The sequence below is a fragment of the Thamnophis elegans genome, chromosome 10 (assembly GCF_009769535.1).
Source record: "Thamnophis elegans isolate rThaEle1 chromosome 10, rThaEle1.pri, whole genome shotgun sequence".
NCBI lineage: Eukaryota > Metazoa > Chordata > Lepidosauria > Squamata > Colubridae > Thamnophis > Thamnophis elegans.
In genome coordinates, this window is record NC_045550.1 from 12576986 (window position 1) to 12591486 (window position 14501).

Consider the following 14501-nt stretch of genomic DNA (forward strand, 5'->3'; position numbering starts at 1 on the left):
ATTTACCAGGTAAACAACCTATCCCAGCGATAGCTCTTCTTCAGGATTTCAACATCCCTGCTCTACTGAACCAGTGTCAATAGCCATTTATGCCTATTGACCACGCCAAGAGCTTTTTCAAATAAGCCCTAACAAATAACAAAGGTTGCTTTTTGCCTAGAAGTTTGTTTGTTTTTAGATGCTAAAAATTTGGGCACCTTTAATTTTATATGTTTCTAGTGGTGAGAAGCTACATCACCACCTACTCATTATCAGCTTCCAATTTCCTCAGCTAATTGAAGGAACAGGTTATCAATTCAGGAGAGAAGGTAAAACCTGAATAAAGCAGGAAGCTAAGATTAGAAAAGAGAAAAGAGGCATGAAAATATTTGGGGAGAAAAGTCTATATCAGTGTTTCTCAACCTTGGCAACTTGAAGATGTCTGGACGTCAACTCCCAGAATTCCCCAGCCAGCGAATGCTGGCTGGGGAATTCTGGGAGTTGAAGTCCGGACATCTTCAAGTTGCCAAGGTTGAGAAACACTGGTCTATATATAAAAAATACCCAAAACTTTAATATAAAATACTTATCGAGAGCAGTACAGTAGTCCTCAACTTACAACAGTTCATTTAGTGGCTGTTCAAAGTTACAAATGCACTGAAAAAAGTAACATGACCGTTTTTCACACAACTGTTGCAGCATCCCCATGATCGTATGATTAAGACGCTTCAGACGCATGGCAACCGACTCATATTTGTGACAGTTGCAGTCTCCTGGGGTCAAGTGATCGCCTTTTGCAATCTTCTGACATGCAAAGTCAATGGGGAAGCCAGATTCACTTAACAACCGTGTTACTAACTTAACAACTTCAGTGATTCATTTAAGAGTAGTGGCAAGAAAGTTCATAAAATGGGGCAAAATTCACTTAATAACTGTTTCACTTAGCAACAGAAATGTTGGGCTCAGTTGTGCATGTGAGTTGAGGACTACCTGTAATTCATTGTTAAATTCATCATAAACCATAAAATGTGAACTTGCAGTTTATACATTGAGGGGTACTTCCCCCTCATATTGGTTCGTATTAATTGAAGCAAAAGCAAATCACTTTATGGATTTTTTTACAGTGCGTAAAGGCCAAAGAACCTTACTTTCCATCTTATATTGTTTTCTATGCAAAGGGTTTTGAAGCATCTAGCGTATCAATTCAGTGTGCCTAGAAAAAGAAGTAATGGGGAGAGGTTTTTTTTTGTTCCTGCCAAATAGCAAGCTATCAAGTGGCAGATTAATGCAATTTTAAAATCCCCAGTTCTTTAACCCAGTTTCATCATTTCCAATTCTCCACTATAATATATAACCATCCTTGAAGAGAATTTATCATATAAACAAATTCATAAATTAAAGTTGTTTTGAAAAATAAGTCTCTAATCCACATTGCCTGATCTTAACAGCTCAGAAACCTAATTCAATCTCTTTTTGTTTGTCAAATAATTTAAATGCCAACACATTGTAGAATCTTTTCACTTTTAATTATTTTACCACTTTGCTGTTTAGAGGATATTAAAAATATAGGTCACAGGATATGAACAGCAAGAGTTCAGTGATGAAAAAAGAGGTTTATTTTTCATGATTTTCTGCTGACATTTGAAGATTAACAGATTTCTTCAGTAGGAAATAGGTTTCTTTTACTTACAGTGTAACTGACCCAACTGAGTGATCTTGAAATGATAAAGTAGTACAGAACTCTTTCAGGTTGTAAGCAAGAAATAAAATAGGCCCACATTTCCAAATGCTAACAATGGCCTTAATCCAGTGGTGGGTTTCAAAAATTGTTTGAACCTACTCTGTGGGTGTGGCCTCCTTTGTGGGAGTGCCTTGCTGCCCATGTGACCGGATGGGAGTGGCTTGCCGCCCATGTGACCGGATATGAAGATGCCGACGACACTTGTCAGAACCACCTTAAATTACCTCACACACAGCACTGGCATGCATAAGAATATGATGTAAACTTGTTTTTTGAAAGGCATCTTTGGTTTGCGTTAAAACAACTTCAACACACGCAATGTTCTGATTGCACCACAAACGCAGTAGTCATCCTTCCCTTTCACAGAGGCACTGAGTTTTATAAATATGAGCATGATAGTGTAGAATAATCATATCCAAGGACCAGTGGTGGGTTTCAAAAATTTTTGGAACCTCTTCTGTAGGTGTGGCCTGCTTTCCGGGTCCACTGGTGGAACCTCTTCTAACCGGTTCGGTAGATTTGACGAACCGGTTCTACTGAATAGGTGCGAACTGGTGGGAACCCACCTCTGCCTTAATCCTTGCACATGAAAAATAAATTCCTGAAAAAGCAAATGTTTCCTATCATATTTAAATGTGACATTTTTTACATATTTAAATGCCATTTTTTTTACCTATACTGCAGCAAACTCTTTAACTTCTATTAGTCAAATGTCCGCAACAGATTGTACTCTGTATCCTTGGACTGTGCAGAATCTGTTCCAGAACATTGTAAAATCATCCATACACGAAATGCTTCTCTTCAAAAATTTTGGAGATTTTTAAACTAGTGGTGTGGGGAGGGGCTGTTTCCAGCATCAGATTTCCCCCTCCAATTGTTGATCCTTCCTGTATTGGAAGAAAGTACCTAAATAGCCTGTCATTCCTAAAGTACTCTCAAATCAGCTATAGAAGTACATTTGAAATGGTTTTGTTTGTTTCTAACATTTGGAAGTGAATTATCAAAACCATCGTCTAGATCACTGCAGATATTCAAATCAAAACATCTTCGGCAGACGGTGTGCTAGTGCAGGGATCCACAGCACCCAGTCTGTGGCCCATTCACAAGTGGGCTGCAGAACTGGCGGGCAAGAGTGTGCGTGCATGAGGCTGCATTTGTGAAAGCGGCTCATACGCGAGAAACAATCCCTGCTGCCATCGCCTCCGCCAGTCCACTAAGCTGAAAAGGTTGGAGATCGCTGTTCTGGTGTTCCAAATGTTCTTGCGGAACACACATAAACACACAAACACTCAATTGCAACCTTCCTTTCTATAACTTGATTCCAGTATTCCGTGACATCATCATTCTGTATGGGAAGACGTATTTCAAGAGTGATATTCCTCTTTCCTGCCACCTTCTTCTTTTCTTAAGGTTAAATAACAGCATCTTCTTAAGCCAGTCTTCAGAGGATTTATAAGCGCTCTAATCATTTTTAACTACCGGTAGTGTTTTCTGAACTTCTGATTTGTTTGTTTTTTACAGTCCAAAAATGTCCCTTGAGGAAGGCTGTGATTCAGGCATGGTAAAGTAGAAATTCCATTATTCAACCACGAGAGCCAAACTTGCAGATTAAAACAGTTTTTTGAGAAAAGGAAAATGCAGGAAAGACAAGGAGAAGCAGAGTCTTCCAAATAGTAGTCATCTTGCTAAATTAGTTGCTTATTACCACCTTATATGAGCTCCAAGGATTCCAGATGTGTTCAAAGTTCATTAGAGAAAGTGTGTTTGGAGAGAAATTGTCCCAGTAAATACCAATTGGCATACAAACTTCCCAAATATGTATTATCTGCATCATAGATCAGCCTGTGTCTCTCTCTCTGGTCTGTCGTATGTTATTCAAAGGTATCAGCAAAAGAAATATTGTTGAGCTTCTTTATAGTTCCTTATGTCATTTCATTGAATTGTTGTGATAATGGTAGCCCTTGCTATTGAAACCCTCATTATCGGTGGTTTTGTGTATCCCCAGTGGGAATAAATTAGATTTGTTGTCCAAGTAAATGGTAAATGGATTTTTGCTCACGTATAAAATAAATTTTCTTATGGTCTTGTTAATTACAACTGTTTACCTGGAACAGAATCCCCACAAAGAATGAAGAATAGCTGACCTTCCTGTGGTACAAATAGATGTAGTGAGATATATGGGTACAGTTATAAAAACACAGCTTTGATTTTACATCAACTACAGTGAAAATTGCTTTAGTAATTCTCCTTGCTAGCAAAGTGTATATCTTTACCGTGCATGACCTTAGTTCCCAAAATAGCCAGACTGTTAAGGAAACACTGGCGGTAGATCAAAGAGAAATAATTCCCACCCATGACAATTGTAATCCAGTCTGGGCTTGTGATGAAAATGTGATGTTGTTGATGTGTTATTCTATTCCATCTAAGTTTTGCTGTAGTGCAGTGATGGTGAACCTTTGTGGCTCGCGTGCCAAAAGGGGGGGAGCGCAGAGGGGTCACGCGTGGGCGTGCCACACCCATAATGTTATGTGCACGCCCCAGCACGCATGCGAGCACGATCAGCGCTCCACCCCCATTTTTGGTGTGGTTTTTTTGCCCTTCCCGGGCTCCAGAGGCTTTATAGGAGCCTGGGGAGGGCAAAAACAGCCTCCCCTCCCCGAGACCGTCCGGAGGCCTCAAGAGCTTCCAGAGTGCAAAAAAAACCACCCTATGGGCAAACCAGAAGTTCAGGAACAGACTTCCGGTTTTCTTGTAGGGCCGGTTTTAGCCCTTTCAGAGCCTTCAGTAGTCTTCCCTGAAGGCTCCGGAGGGCAAAAATGATTCTATGAGCAAACTGGAAGTGACTTCCAGTTTACTCATAGGATTGTTTTTTGCCCTCCGGAGCCTTCAGGGAAGCCTCCTGAAGGCTCCTGAACACTCTGGAGGGCTAAAACCGGCCCTACAAGCAAACCGGAAGTATGTTCCCGAACATCCAGTTTTTCACACTCCGGAGGCTTCAGGGGAGCTCCTGAAGTCTCCGGAGGGCGAAAAATGGCCTCAAAAGAAGGGCGAAGTCAGTTGGCCAGTGTGTGCATGTGCGCTGGTCAGCTGACAAGGCAACGCCTCACATGCCCGGACAAATGGCTCCACGTGCCACCATGTGCCATAGGTTTGCCATCACGGCTCTAGTGTAATAACAAGCCTCTTCTTTCTTTGAACTTGTAGCACTCTCATCTGAAGAGATCTTCCTTTTGTCCATTTCGAACACACAAAGATAAACAAGTACTGCATTAATCACTTGACCGGGGACAGAAATATATAGTTGTGTAGCATCGCCATATTGGTGATACCTCATCTAATTGTGACAGATATGCTCTTCAAGAGGTTTCATGTAGATGTTTAAAAGATGTGGAAAGAGCAAAAAGCCCTGTGGCACCCCACAAAGGAGGGGTCACCTCTCACTCCTTATTCACCAATTAGAACCGTCCTTGGAGGAAGGAGTTGAACCAGAAGAGAACTTTGTCTATCCGTATTTCAACTATTTGAAATTTGAATCACCATGGTCTAGTTGTATTAAATTATTAAATACACCTCATAACAAAATAGGTTCTTTGAGCAATATTATAAAATAACTAAATTTTAATAAATAATTTGTTTTGACCTAAAGGCTATATTTAATTAATATCTACTATCTGAGGAATCAGTTGGTTGAATTTTCTGTCCTCAAATGCTAAACTAGACGATTTTTTTTTTCTGTCAGTGTATATAAAAAGGGTGAAAATTGTAAAAATAATTTTCTTCCAGGTCTGAGATAGCAACATCCCAGTTACAATTAGCAAAGATTAAACGTCAGAGAATAAGACATATATTCAGCAGGAATCGCACTGGCTAAATTGTTCTCTTTGATGAAACAGCTGCAAAGACCATAAAAAGCTTATGGTCTTTTTAAAAAGCCAACCTAATACACACAGCCTCTTAAATTGCTTTTGCAGTTTGTATCTTCTCTTTTCTGGTTTGGTAATTGCAGCTTACTTGGAATACCTGGGCAATTTGTGCTAATTGCTGGTAGGTTTACTTGCTAGTCACAGAAACTGATTATTTCTGCATTTTTATTTATTTATTTATATTTCATGTTTCTAGATCAGTGTTTCTCAACCTTGTCAACTTGAAGATGTCTGGACTTCAACTCCCAGAATTCCCCAGCCAGCGAATGCTGGCTGGGGAATTCTGGGAGTTGAAGTACAGACATCTTCAAGTTGACAAGGTTGAGAAACACTGTTCTAGATCACTCATCTCCCTCAAGGAGAGGCTCAGTGCAGTTCAGGAGTATGTTATTACAAGTATTCTGAAATAATCAGGAAAAATCAGGGCCATTTGTTAAAATTTAAATCACATTCTGACACTGGGATGTTACGTAAATGTTTCTAAAATGTTAAAGAAATATATAATACTCATATTGAACATCTGTTTTCCAACTGGAAAAGATTCTAGAAATTCTCAGAGAAAATATTTTTCCAGCTCTCATCACCACCAGATGGATTCGTAACTGGCTGACCAACCGCACTCAATGTGTAGTCCTCAATGGAACTGCATCTTCATGGAGGGAAGTATGCAGTGGAGTACTCCAAGGCTCTGTTTTGGGCCCAGTAGTCTTCAACATCTTCATCAATGATTTGGATGAGGGAATAAATGGGGAACTCATCGAATTTGCAGATGACACCAAGCTGGCAGGAATAGCCAACACTCCAGAAGACAGGCTTAAGATACAGAAGGATCTTGACAAACTTGAACATTGGGCACTATCTAATAAAATGAAATTCAATGGTGAAATTCAAGGTTCTACATTTAGGCAACAAAAACAAAATGCACAGGTACAGTATAAGTGGTACCTTATTCAACAGTAGTAACTGTAAAAGGGATCTTGGAGTCCTAGTGGACAACCATTTAGACATGAGCCAGCAGTGTGCAGCAGCTACCAAAAAAGCCAACCCAGTTCTAGGCTGCATAAACAGAGGGATAGAATCAAGATCATGTGAAGTGTTAAAACCACTTTATAATGCCTTGGTAAGGCCACACTTGGAATACTGCATTCAGTTTTGGTCACCACGATGTAGAAAAGATGTGGAGACTCTAGAAAGAGTGCAGAGAAGAGCAACAAAGATGATTAGGGGACTGGAGACTAAAACATATGAAGAATGGTTGCAGGAAATGGGTATGTCTAGTTTAATAGAAAGAAGGACTAGGGGAGACAGATAGCAGTGTTCCAATATCTCAGGGGTTGCCACAAAGAAGAGGGAATCAAACTATTTTCCAAGGCACCTGAGGGTAGAACAAGAAGCAATGGGTGGTAACTAATCAAGGAGAGAAGCAACTTAGAACTGAGGAGAATTTTCCTGACAGAACAATTAATCAGTGGAACAGCTTGCCTCCAGAAGTTATTAATGCCCCAACACTGGAAGTCTTTAAAAAGATGTTGGATAGCCATTTGTCTGAAATGGTATAGGGTTTCCTGCCTAGGCAGGGGGTTGGACTAGAAGACCTCCAAGGTCCCTTCCAACTCTGCTATTGTATTGCTATCTAGATAATCATTGATTTAAATTCCAGTATTGAATTTTAGATTACTTGTATAGAATACATGTGCTTGATCTTTCAAGACAATTTTAAAAACTTAAAAACCTTTTATGTTTGACAATTGAACTGCTAATCAAAAGAGACGATTTTACAAGCAGTACTGATCCCCATATTGTACAATATCAGTTGATAGCACTTCTGATTCCTGTTATTGTGTATTTTAGCTGTTATTAGTCAGGTTAGTAATCTATGTTCTACATTTATGTTAACTTTTAACTTTTTATTCACTGTTGACTTGAAATAACTGCTGTGATTTGTTTAAATTTAACAGAAATTCATTGTTTCAGAATAATAAATAAAAATAAACAGAAATTATTAAGTCTGTCTTAAATGTCCCTTTGTAGCAGTACTTACCATTATCAGAGGAGACATATTCTGATAGACAATAGTTTAATCTCAAGCTTGAGATGTTCTGCTCCAAGCAAAACACAGCTGGTCTGAGCAAGTAGTTATCATTAGGAGAGTGGTAGATTGTGAAGATATATCTGTTTTGTTGTCTCTGTAAGAACTCTATTTTCTAGTGAAACTTAGTTTTAGGTAGGGCAGTCACAGGAAAAAATACAGATGATATCTGAAGAAAAGTGATGACATTTTCATTGAGAGTAGTCAAAATCTCCTTCTGCTAGAAATGTGAACAACTTGATACTCAGAATTTCTGGAATTTGATTCAAATGGAGAGAATTTAATGATGATTCCATTAAGTTGGATTCAAAGAACAAGACTGAATTAATGTTTCATTACATAATTAAGATTTCAGAAGAGCAGTAAGAAGAGAATATTTCCAAAGGTCTGAGAATTCTAAAACTATCGTTATATTGTATGTTTCTTATAATTACTGGAACATGGCCAAAGCTTACCATAAGGTTGTTTCCAAAGTAGAGTTTCTTGATTGTATAGAGTAGTGTGAGTATGTTTGGGCTCAAACTGGGTTTTAGTTATACTTGTGGTGCACTGGCCATAATGTTCCAGAACAGACCACTACTATGTTTATTGTTAATAGCAATGTAGTATCTGTGACATGGATACAGCTATGATCGATAAGCTAGTCTGTTTCTCTCTTGCTAAAAAGCATTGCTTGAAACCCTGAGTTTTCCCCAAAACCATGATGGGCAGCAGTAATATATTTTTCCAGGGCCATCAGGTATCAATCGTGGTATGTAGAAAATTGGAGTTGGAATGTAAGAGAAGTAAACGATAGAGCATATATTAATACAGAAAAGAAAGAGAATTGATATGCTTTATGCCTGTGGAACTTAGAAAAAAGGAAAAGATGTAATATATATGAATGAAGGTGATGTGAACAAACAACAAAACAAATAAATAATATAATATATAATATATATTATTTAGGTAACAGTATTAACTTTTACCAATTTCAGGTGGCATTTATAAAGCATACTGACATATTAAAAATGTTTTATAGCGGGGAATGTGAATGATTTTGGATACTTGGAATAGAAAATATAAAGATTATAGAATTTTCTTAATTCTGGTTTCTTTTATTATGAATTAGTTTAGCTGAACTCATGAACTACATATCTTCTTGCTAAGTTGGAGTATACTGTAAATTACAGAGATTTTTCAAATAACTTTTGAAAAAATATTGTACTAATAGTGTCCAATTTGGGTAGAAAAGATCATTTTAAGTACTGTTTAGATAATAAAGATATAACGTATAACAAATATTCTGTTTGAAATAATTGACCTGTGAGATGTATCATGTTTTATAAACCTATTTCTCCTTAAAACATAGTAATTATATGGTATATACCTTTATGTCTCTCAAGTACAATTTTGCACAAGATACTAGCAGAAAAACATTTTATGAATTATAGACGCTAATATTAACAGTGAAATTTATTTTTTCATTTCCCCCCCCCCCCCTCATAGGCAGAACTCATAAAAGGAAATTCGCCAAGTATTGGAATCACTCTGCGTCAAATACAGGCTAAGGAAGGAGAAACAGGGCACGTTGTTATTGAAACTGTTACACCAAATTCTGCTGCTTCTGCCGCTGACCTTCAGAGGGGCGACAGGCTATTATCTATTGGAGGTATGCAGTGAAACTACATGGACTAAGCTTAATAAGATTTGCTAAGCTTTATGTAATTGGGGAAGTGCTCAGAAGGTATAAAAATTAAGTGACATTATGGGGAATGTATTTTAAATAGCAATAGCAATAGCAGTTAGACTTATATACCGCTTCATAGGGCTTTCAGCCCTCTCTAAGCGGTTTACAGAGTCAGCATATCGCCCCCAACAATCCGGGTCCTCATTTTACCCACCTCGGAAGGATGGAAGGCTGAGTCAACCTTGAGCTAGTGAGATTTGAACAGCCAAACTGCAGAACTGCAGTCAGCTGAAGTAGCCTGCAGTGCTGCACTCTAACCACTGTGCCACCTCGTTTCATCCATCCTTTATCAGTCATAACCAAGCAGGATCATAATTTTTTTTATTATATTGAGGGCAATAGTGCCCTAAGGAAACAATATCATAACTTGCTTTTGGTTGCATGTCATAATTACAATTTAGTGTAGTTTTTAGAATAAAAATACCAGTACTACTTATGTTTTAGACATATTTTTCTCAACATTGAAGGAGCATTATGTTTGGAGAATAGAAAACACATAAATATTTCAGAAAAACTCACATCAGTATTTGGTATCAGCTGTTGAGGAAACGGTTTTCATTCAGTAGAAGATATACAAACAATTGAGCGCCTCGGTAACTCTTTATGTAAGATAGTTCTTGGTGCACAAGAGTTCACTATATGTGATGTTTGTGTAGAGAATAGTAAATGTGAAAGTTTTAATTCTCTAAACCAGTGTTTTTCAACCTTGGGCGACTTTAAGTCCTGTGGACTTCAACTCCCAGAATCCCCCAGCACAGCTGGCTGGGGGATTCTGGGAGTTGAAGTCCACAGGACTTAAAGTCGCCCAAGGTTGAGAAACACTGCTCTAAACCTTTATTATCTTTCAACAGTATTGTTTTGTTTTAATATTGCACATGTTTTCTTAAAGAGTGGTACGTTTTATATATTTGTTGCATTTTTAATGTGTCCTTTTCTCTTTATCACCTTGGGAGATAAAATGGAGTAAGGGAGAGTGACTGTCTCAGAGTCAGCCTGTGAGTTTTAGGATTGGAGGAAAGATCTCCCTGCTTCTTCCTTTCCTAGTACATCGCACCTGTTGTAACCTTGGGACTCTGATGATTGTTATTGTCATTATTATTTATCCCTTCATCAGATGATTCTTTGGCTTTGTATTTTCCAGTGTGAACTCCTGGCAACTGCCTGGACAAATTCCTGCAGTTTTCTTGGCAACATTTTTGGAAACAGTTTACCATTGTCTCTTTACTAAGGCTGAGAATGAGTGACTGGCAAAAGGTTATTCATTTGTGCCTGAAGTAACTAGAACTCATATCTCCCAGTTTCTAGCCTGGTGCCTTAACCACTACACCAATACCGGCTCTCCTTCCATCAACAGTGTAAATAGGGTTTCTTTGTTGTTATAATACAAATGGTAATTGGTTTACTTTCTATTTACATTACTACCTGTAGTAATAACATTGATGAGGGATTAATTGATAAGGCAATCCCAATTTGTGTATGGAAGGGAAAGAGACTGCATGGCTTCTCCTTGACTAGATAGCATTTTCAGTTTAGGTATTTATCAGTTACTTCAACAAATATTAATCATTATTGTTTTCCTCTCTTTTTTTAATAGGAGTCAGGATTACATCAACAGTACAAGTGTTAAAACTTATCAAACAGGCCGGTGAAAGAGTCACCATATATTATGAGAGACCGGTTGGCTATACTCCTCAGTCTTCATTAGCTCAAGATAATCTTACTCAGTTGGAAGAGTCAACATTTTCAGATGAATATTTGCTGAATGAAATAGATAATAAAGAATTAGATATAGAATTTGAAGACTTGGCAAATGCACTAAAGTCAAGTGAATTCAAAGATGATTCTTCAACTAGTCCCAAGCACATACCAGTTTCACTTGCTGGTAAACCACCTGGAACGCTATCTCCAGTATTAAATCGCAAGTTACATGTAGGAAGTTATCAGGCATCTTCAAGGGTACTTTTCAAAGAGACAGCCAGACCAGTAGTACACAAAAGTCCTGAGAACTTGGATTTAAGTCAACAGACAAACAAACAGCCACAGTTAAATGTAACCAAACCACCTGTACCACCCAGACCACAGATTAAAGTGCCAGCAGTTTCTAGTGATGTTCAAAATAAATTAGAAACTGGTGACTTATCTTCTGAGAAAGTAGACAAGCTCCCTTTTCCTGCCAATAATGGAGACAAGGGTTCAGAAAAAGTAATCAAAGTTATTGATCTAGGAGAAGAATCTACAGGACTCAAACCACTTGCTAAGGAGGCTTCAGAAATTTCATCGAGTTTTAAAACAATTACAAATAAATCAGAAGCATTAAAAGAAAGTATAGAATCTCTGCAGAATATTAAAGCACCTGTCAATAAATCTGTTACAAACAAATCAGAACTACATAAAGACATATCAGATTATTCACATTATTCACTGAATGCTAAGGCAGTAGAAAACCATAATTCTTGGGAATCACCAGAAATTCCTTACCGTAATCGATCAGGTAAATGGGCAAGGACAAAAGCTTCTTCCTACATATTTGAAGTAGGAAAAGAACACACTTACCTAAATATTGGTGTTTGGTGTAGAGACCCTTTTAAAGTAGGTGGGCTGGTTTGTTTGGGATATGAAAGCGTAAAACTTGAAGATGTAGCTTTAGATTGTATAGCTACATCCTCCATGGAATTCATTAGGTCATTTCGACTAAATCCTCCTGCCCCTAAAGCTACAGTAACTAGAACAGCATTGCGGAGTTTGATCTCACACAAAGGTTTCAATGAAAAGTTTTGTTATGGTGATGTCACACTACATTTTAAATATTTAAGAGAGGGTGAGCCGGAAGACTCAACTTTTCTGTTGGAAAAAGAGAAAGAAAATATTTCAGAAGAAGCAGCAGCTCCTGTTCTTTCAAAAGAAGATTCTTATTTCGGACAACTTACTTATACTGAAAATAGGCATAATTTCCAAGATACTCAGTTTCAAAATCCAACTTGGTGTGACTACTGCAAAAAGAAAGTTTGGACAAAAGCAGCCTCACAGTGTGTGGTTTGTGCGTATGTTTGCCACAAAAAATGTCAAGAAAAGTGTCTGACAGATGCTCCCTTCTGTTTAGGAGCCACAAGACGACTTGAACGAGTTTTACACCCTTTTAAATTTGAAAACCAAGATTCTCAGTCCACACCAGGACCTCGTGTAGATTCAGAATTGAAACCTGCAAATAAAGCAGCGGGTCTAACAAGACACCTCCTTAATACAAGCAGCCGATTCTTAAACCTCCGCCAAGTTCCTAAAGTTCGTGTTAATGAGCAAGGACCTGAAATGGTAGAACCTTCGCCAAAGCAGACGCCACACCCTTCTGATAATGAAGGTAGTGATACAGATACCGGTGGCCCTAGTAGTCCTTCTAAGCAAGTAACTACTTCGGGGATTAAATTAGCAAGGAAGGAAGGAGGACTTGATGACAGTGTTTTCATTGCAGTGAAAGAAATTGGCCGAGACCTTTACAGAAGTTTACCTACAGAAGAAAGAATCCAGAAATTAGAGATTATGTTAGAAAAACTTCAGCAGGAAATAGACCAGGAACTGGAGAGCAACAATTCCTTAATTAGAGAAAAGAAAGAAGCAACGGATGTAAGGAGAAAAAGGCTATTGTCTGTTGCGCTGGCTAAATCGGGGGAAAGGTTGCAAGCCCTGACACTCCTTATGATACATTATAAAGCAGGCATTGAGGATATAGAAGAAAATTCTGCTTTAGAGCTTGGATCTAGAAAAGACGATAAAGATGAAGAGGACAACACCTTAGTGGAAGAAACAGATAATGAAGAGGAGGCTGTTTTAGTCATGACACCAGTACTTGAAACCCTACTCAAAGAAGAAGAGAGACTTGAATCCCAGAATGCGTCTGTAGACTGATATTGCACAGTTGGTCTTGCAAATGATAAACTGGGAAACACTTTGCACTTAATCAAACTACATCGGATTTCAAAATTGTAATTAAACACTGAGATAATATATACATGCTGCTTCTCCATTATTTTCAAACCCATGTAAGGAAATGGCTTTTATTTCCAGGTACAATATGGTTTTATTTTGTTGAACCATGTTATGTTTCAATAACATTTTGGGACTTTATACTAGATGATTTTTAATTTATTTGGACTTTTTTCTAAAATGTGTTTCTAAAATATATCAGGGTAAATTGCAAAATGGAAAAAAAAAAGCATTCAGACTGATGTTTTGTTGGAATGAGTGAAGCAGCCACTTCCTCCATGAGACCTAACACCTCTTTTGAGGGCTTTCTGCTGTCATCTCCACAGACATGTTCACACATAGCCTGCTTTTTGGCAGTCTCAATGGAAATGTTGTCTTCTGAAGGGCACGGCTGCCTCTCTGTTTCAAGAAAGAGCCCTTTGCTCACATCAACACACTTCCTGAACTGCCCTTGAAATGCTTTGCACAGTTTTCGGATCTCCTTTTTTGTTCCTTTCATTCCTCAGTTTTAAAACTTCACATTTTTATTTTGTGCTCAAATTAGAACTACTGTAACAGCTGCTGAGGGGCCAGTTTTGAAAATTTTTGTTATACTTTCCTGTTTGCTTATTCGGTATATTTTGGAAAGGGGATGGTGATTGTCAGGTTTCTTTGTTTTTTGGTTGCTGTTTTTTCATGCCAATGATGCATTATAGCAGTGTTTTTCAACCTTGGCAACTTGAAGATGTCTGGACTTCAACTCCCAGAATTCGCTGGCTGGGGAATTCTGGGAGTTGAAGTCCAGACATCTTCAAGTTGCCAAGGTTGAAAAACACTGCATTATAGGATAACATGCCTTTATTTTCAATTATTTGGTAACATTAGTATTCTCATGTCTGATTTCCCTGATTTTCTTTCACCGAGAAGTCTGATTTTTTTTAAAAAGACAATTTACATTTTACTCTTTCCTTCTGTGAATTTATTACAGTCTTTAGCAGGAAATACCTTTAAAGCACATATCATTGAAACAACGGTCAGCAGGTTCTAATTTCCCTGCTCAGAATCATCCATAGACAATTCCTT

At 38.0% G+C, this 14501-nt stretch overlaps 1 protein-coding gene across 1 annotated transcript in view; it reads left to right on the plus strand.

Moving 5' to 3' along the window:
* PDZD8 (PDZ domain containing 8) overlaps window positions 1-13668 on the plus strand; it is a 38551-nt gene extending 24883 nt beyond the window's left edge. The window contains exons 4-5 of the mRNA XM_032225620.1: window positions 9221-9383; window positions 11056-13668. Of these exons, the coding sequence (XP_032081511.1) occupies window positions 9221-9383; window positions 11056-13361 (2469 nt within the window). The 3' untranslated portion in view covers window positions 13362-13668. The remainder of the gene's footprint in view (window positions 1-9220; window positions 9384-11055) is intronic.
* The last annotated feature ends 833 nt before the right edge of the window (window positions 13669-14501 follow it).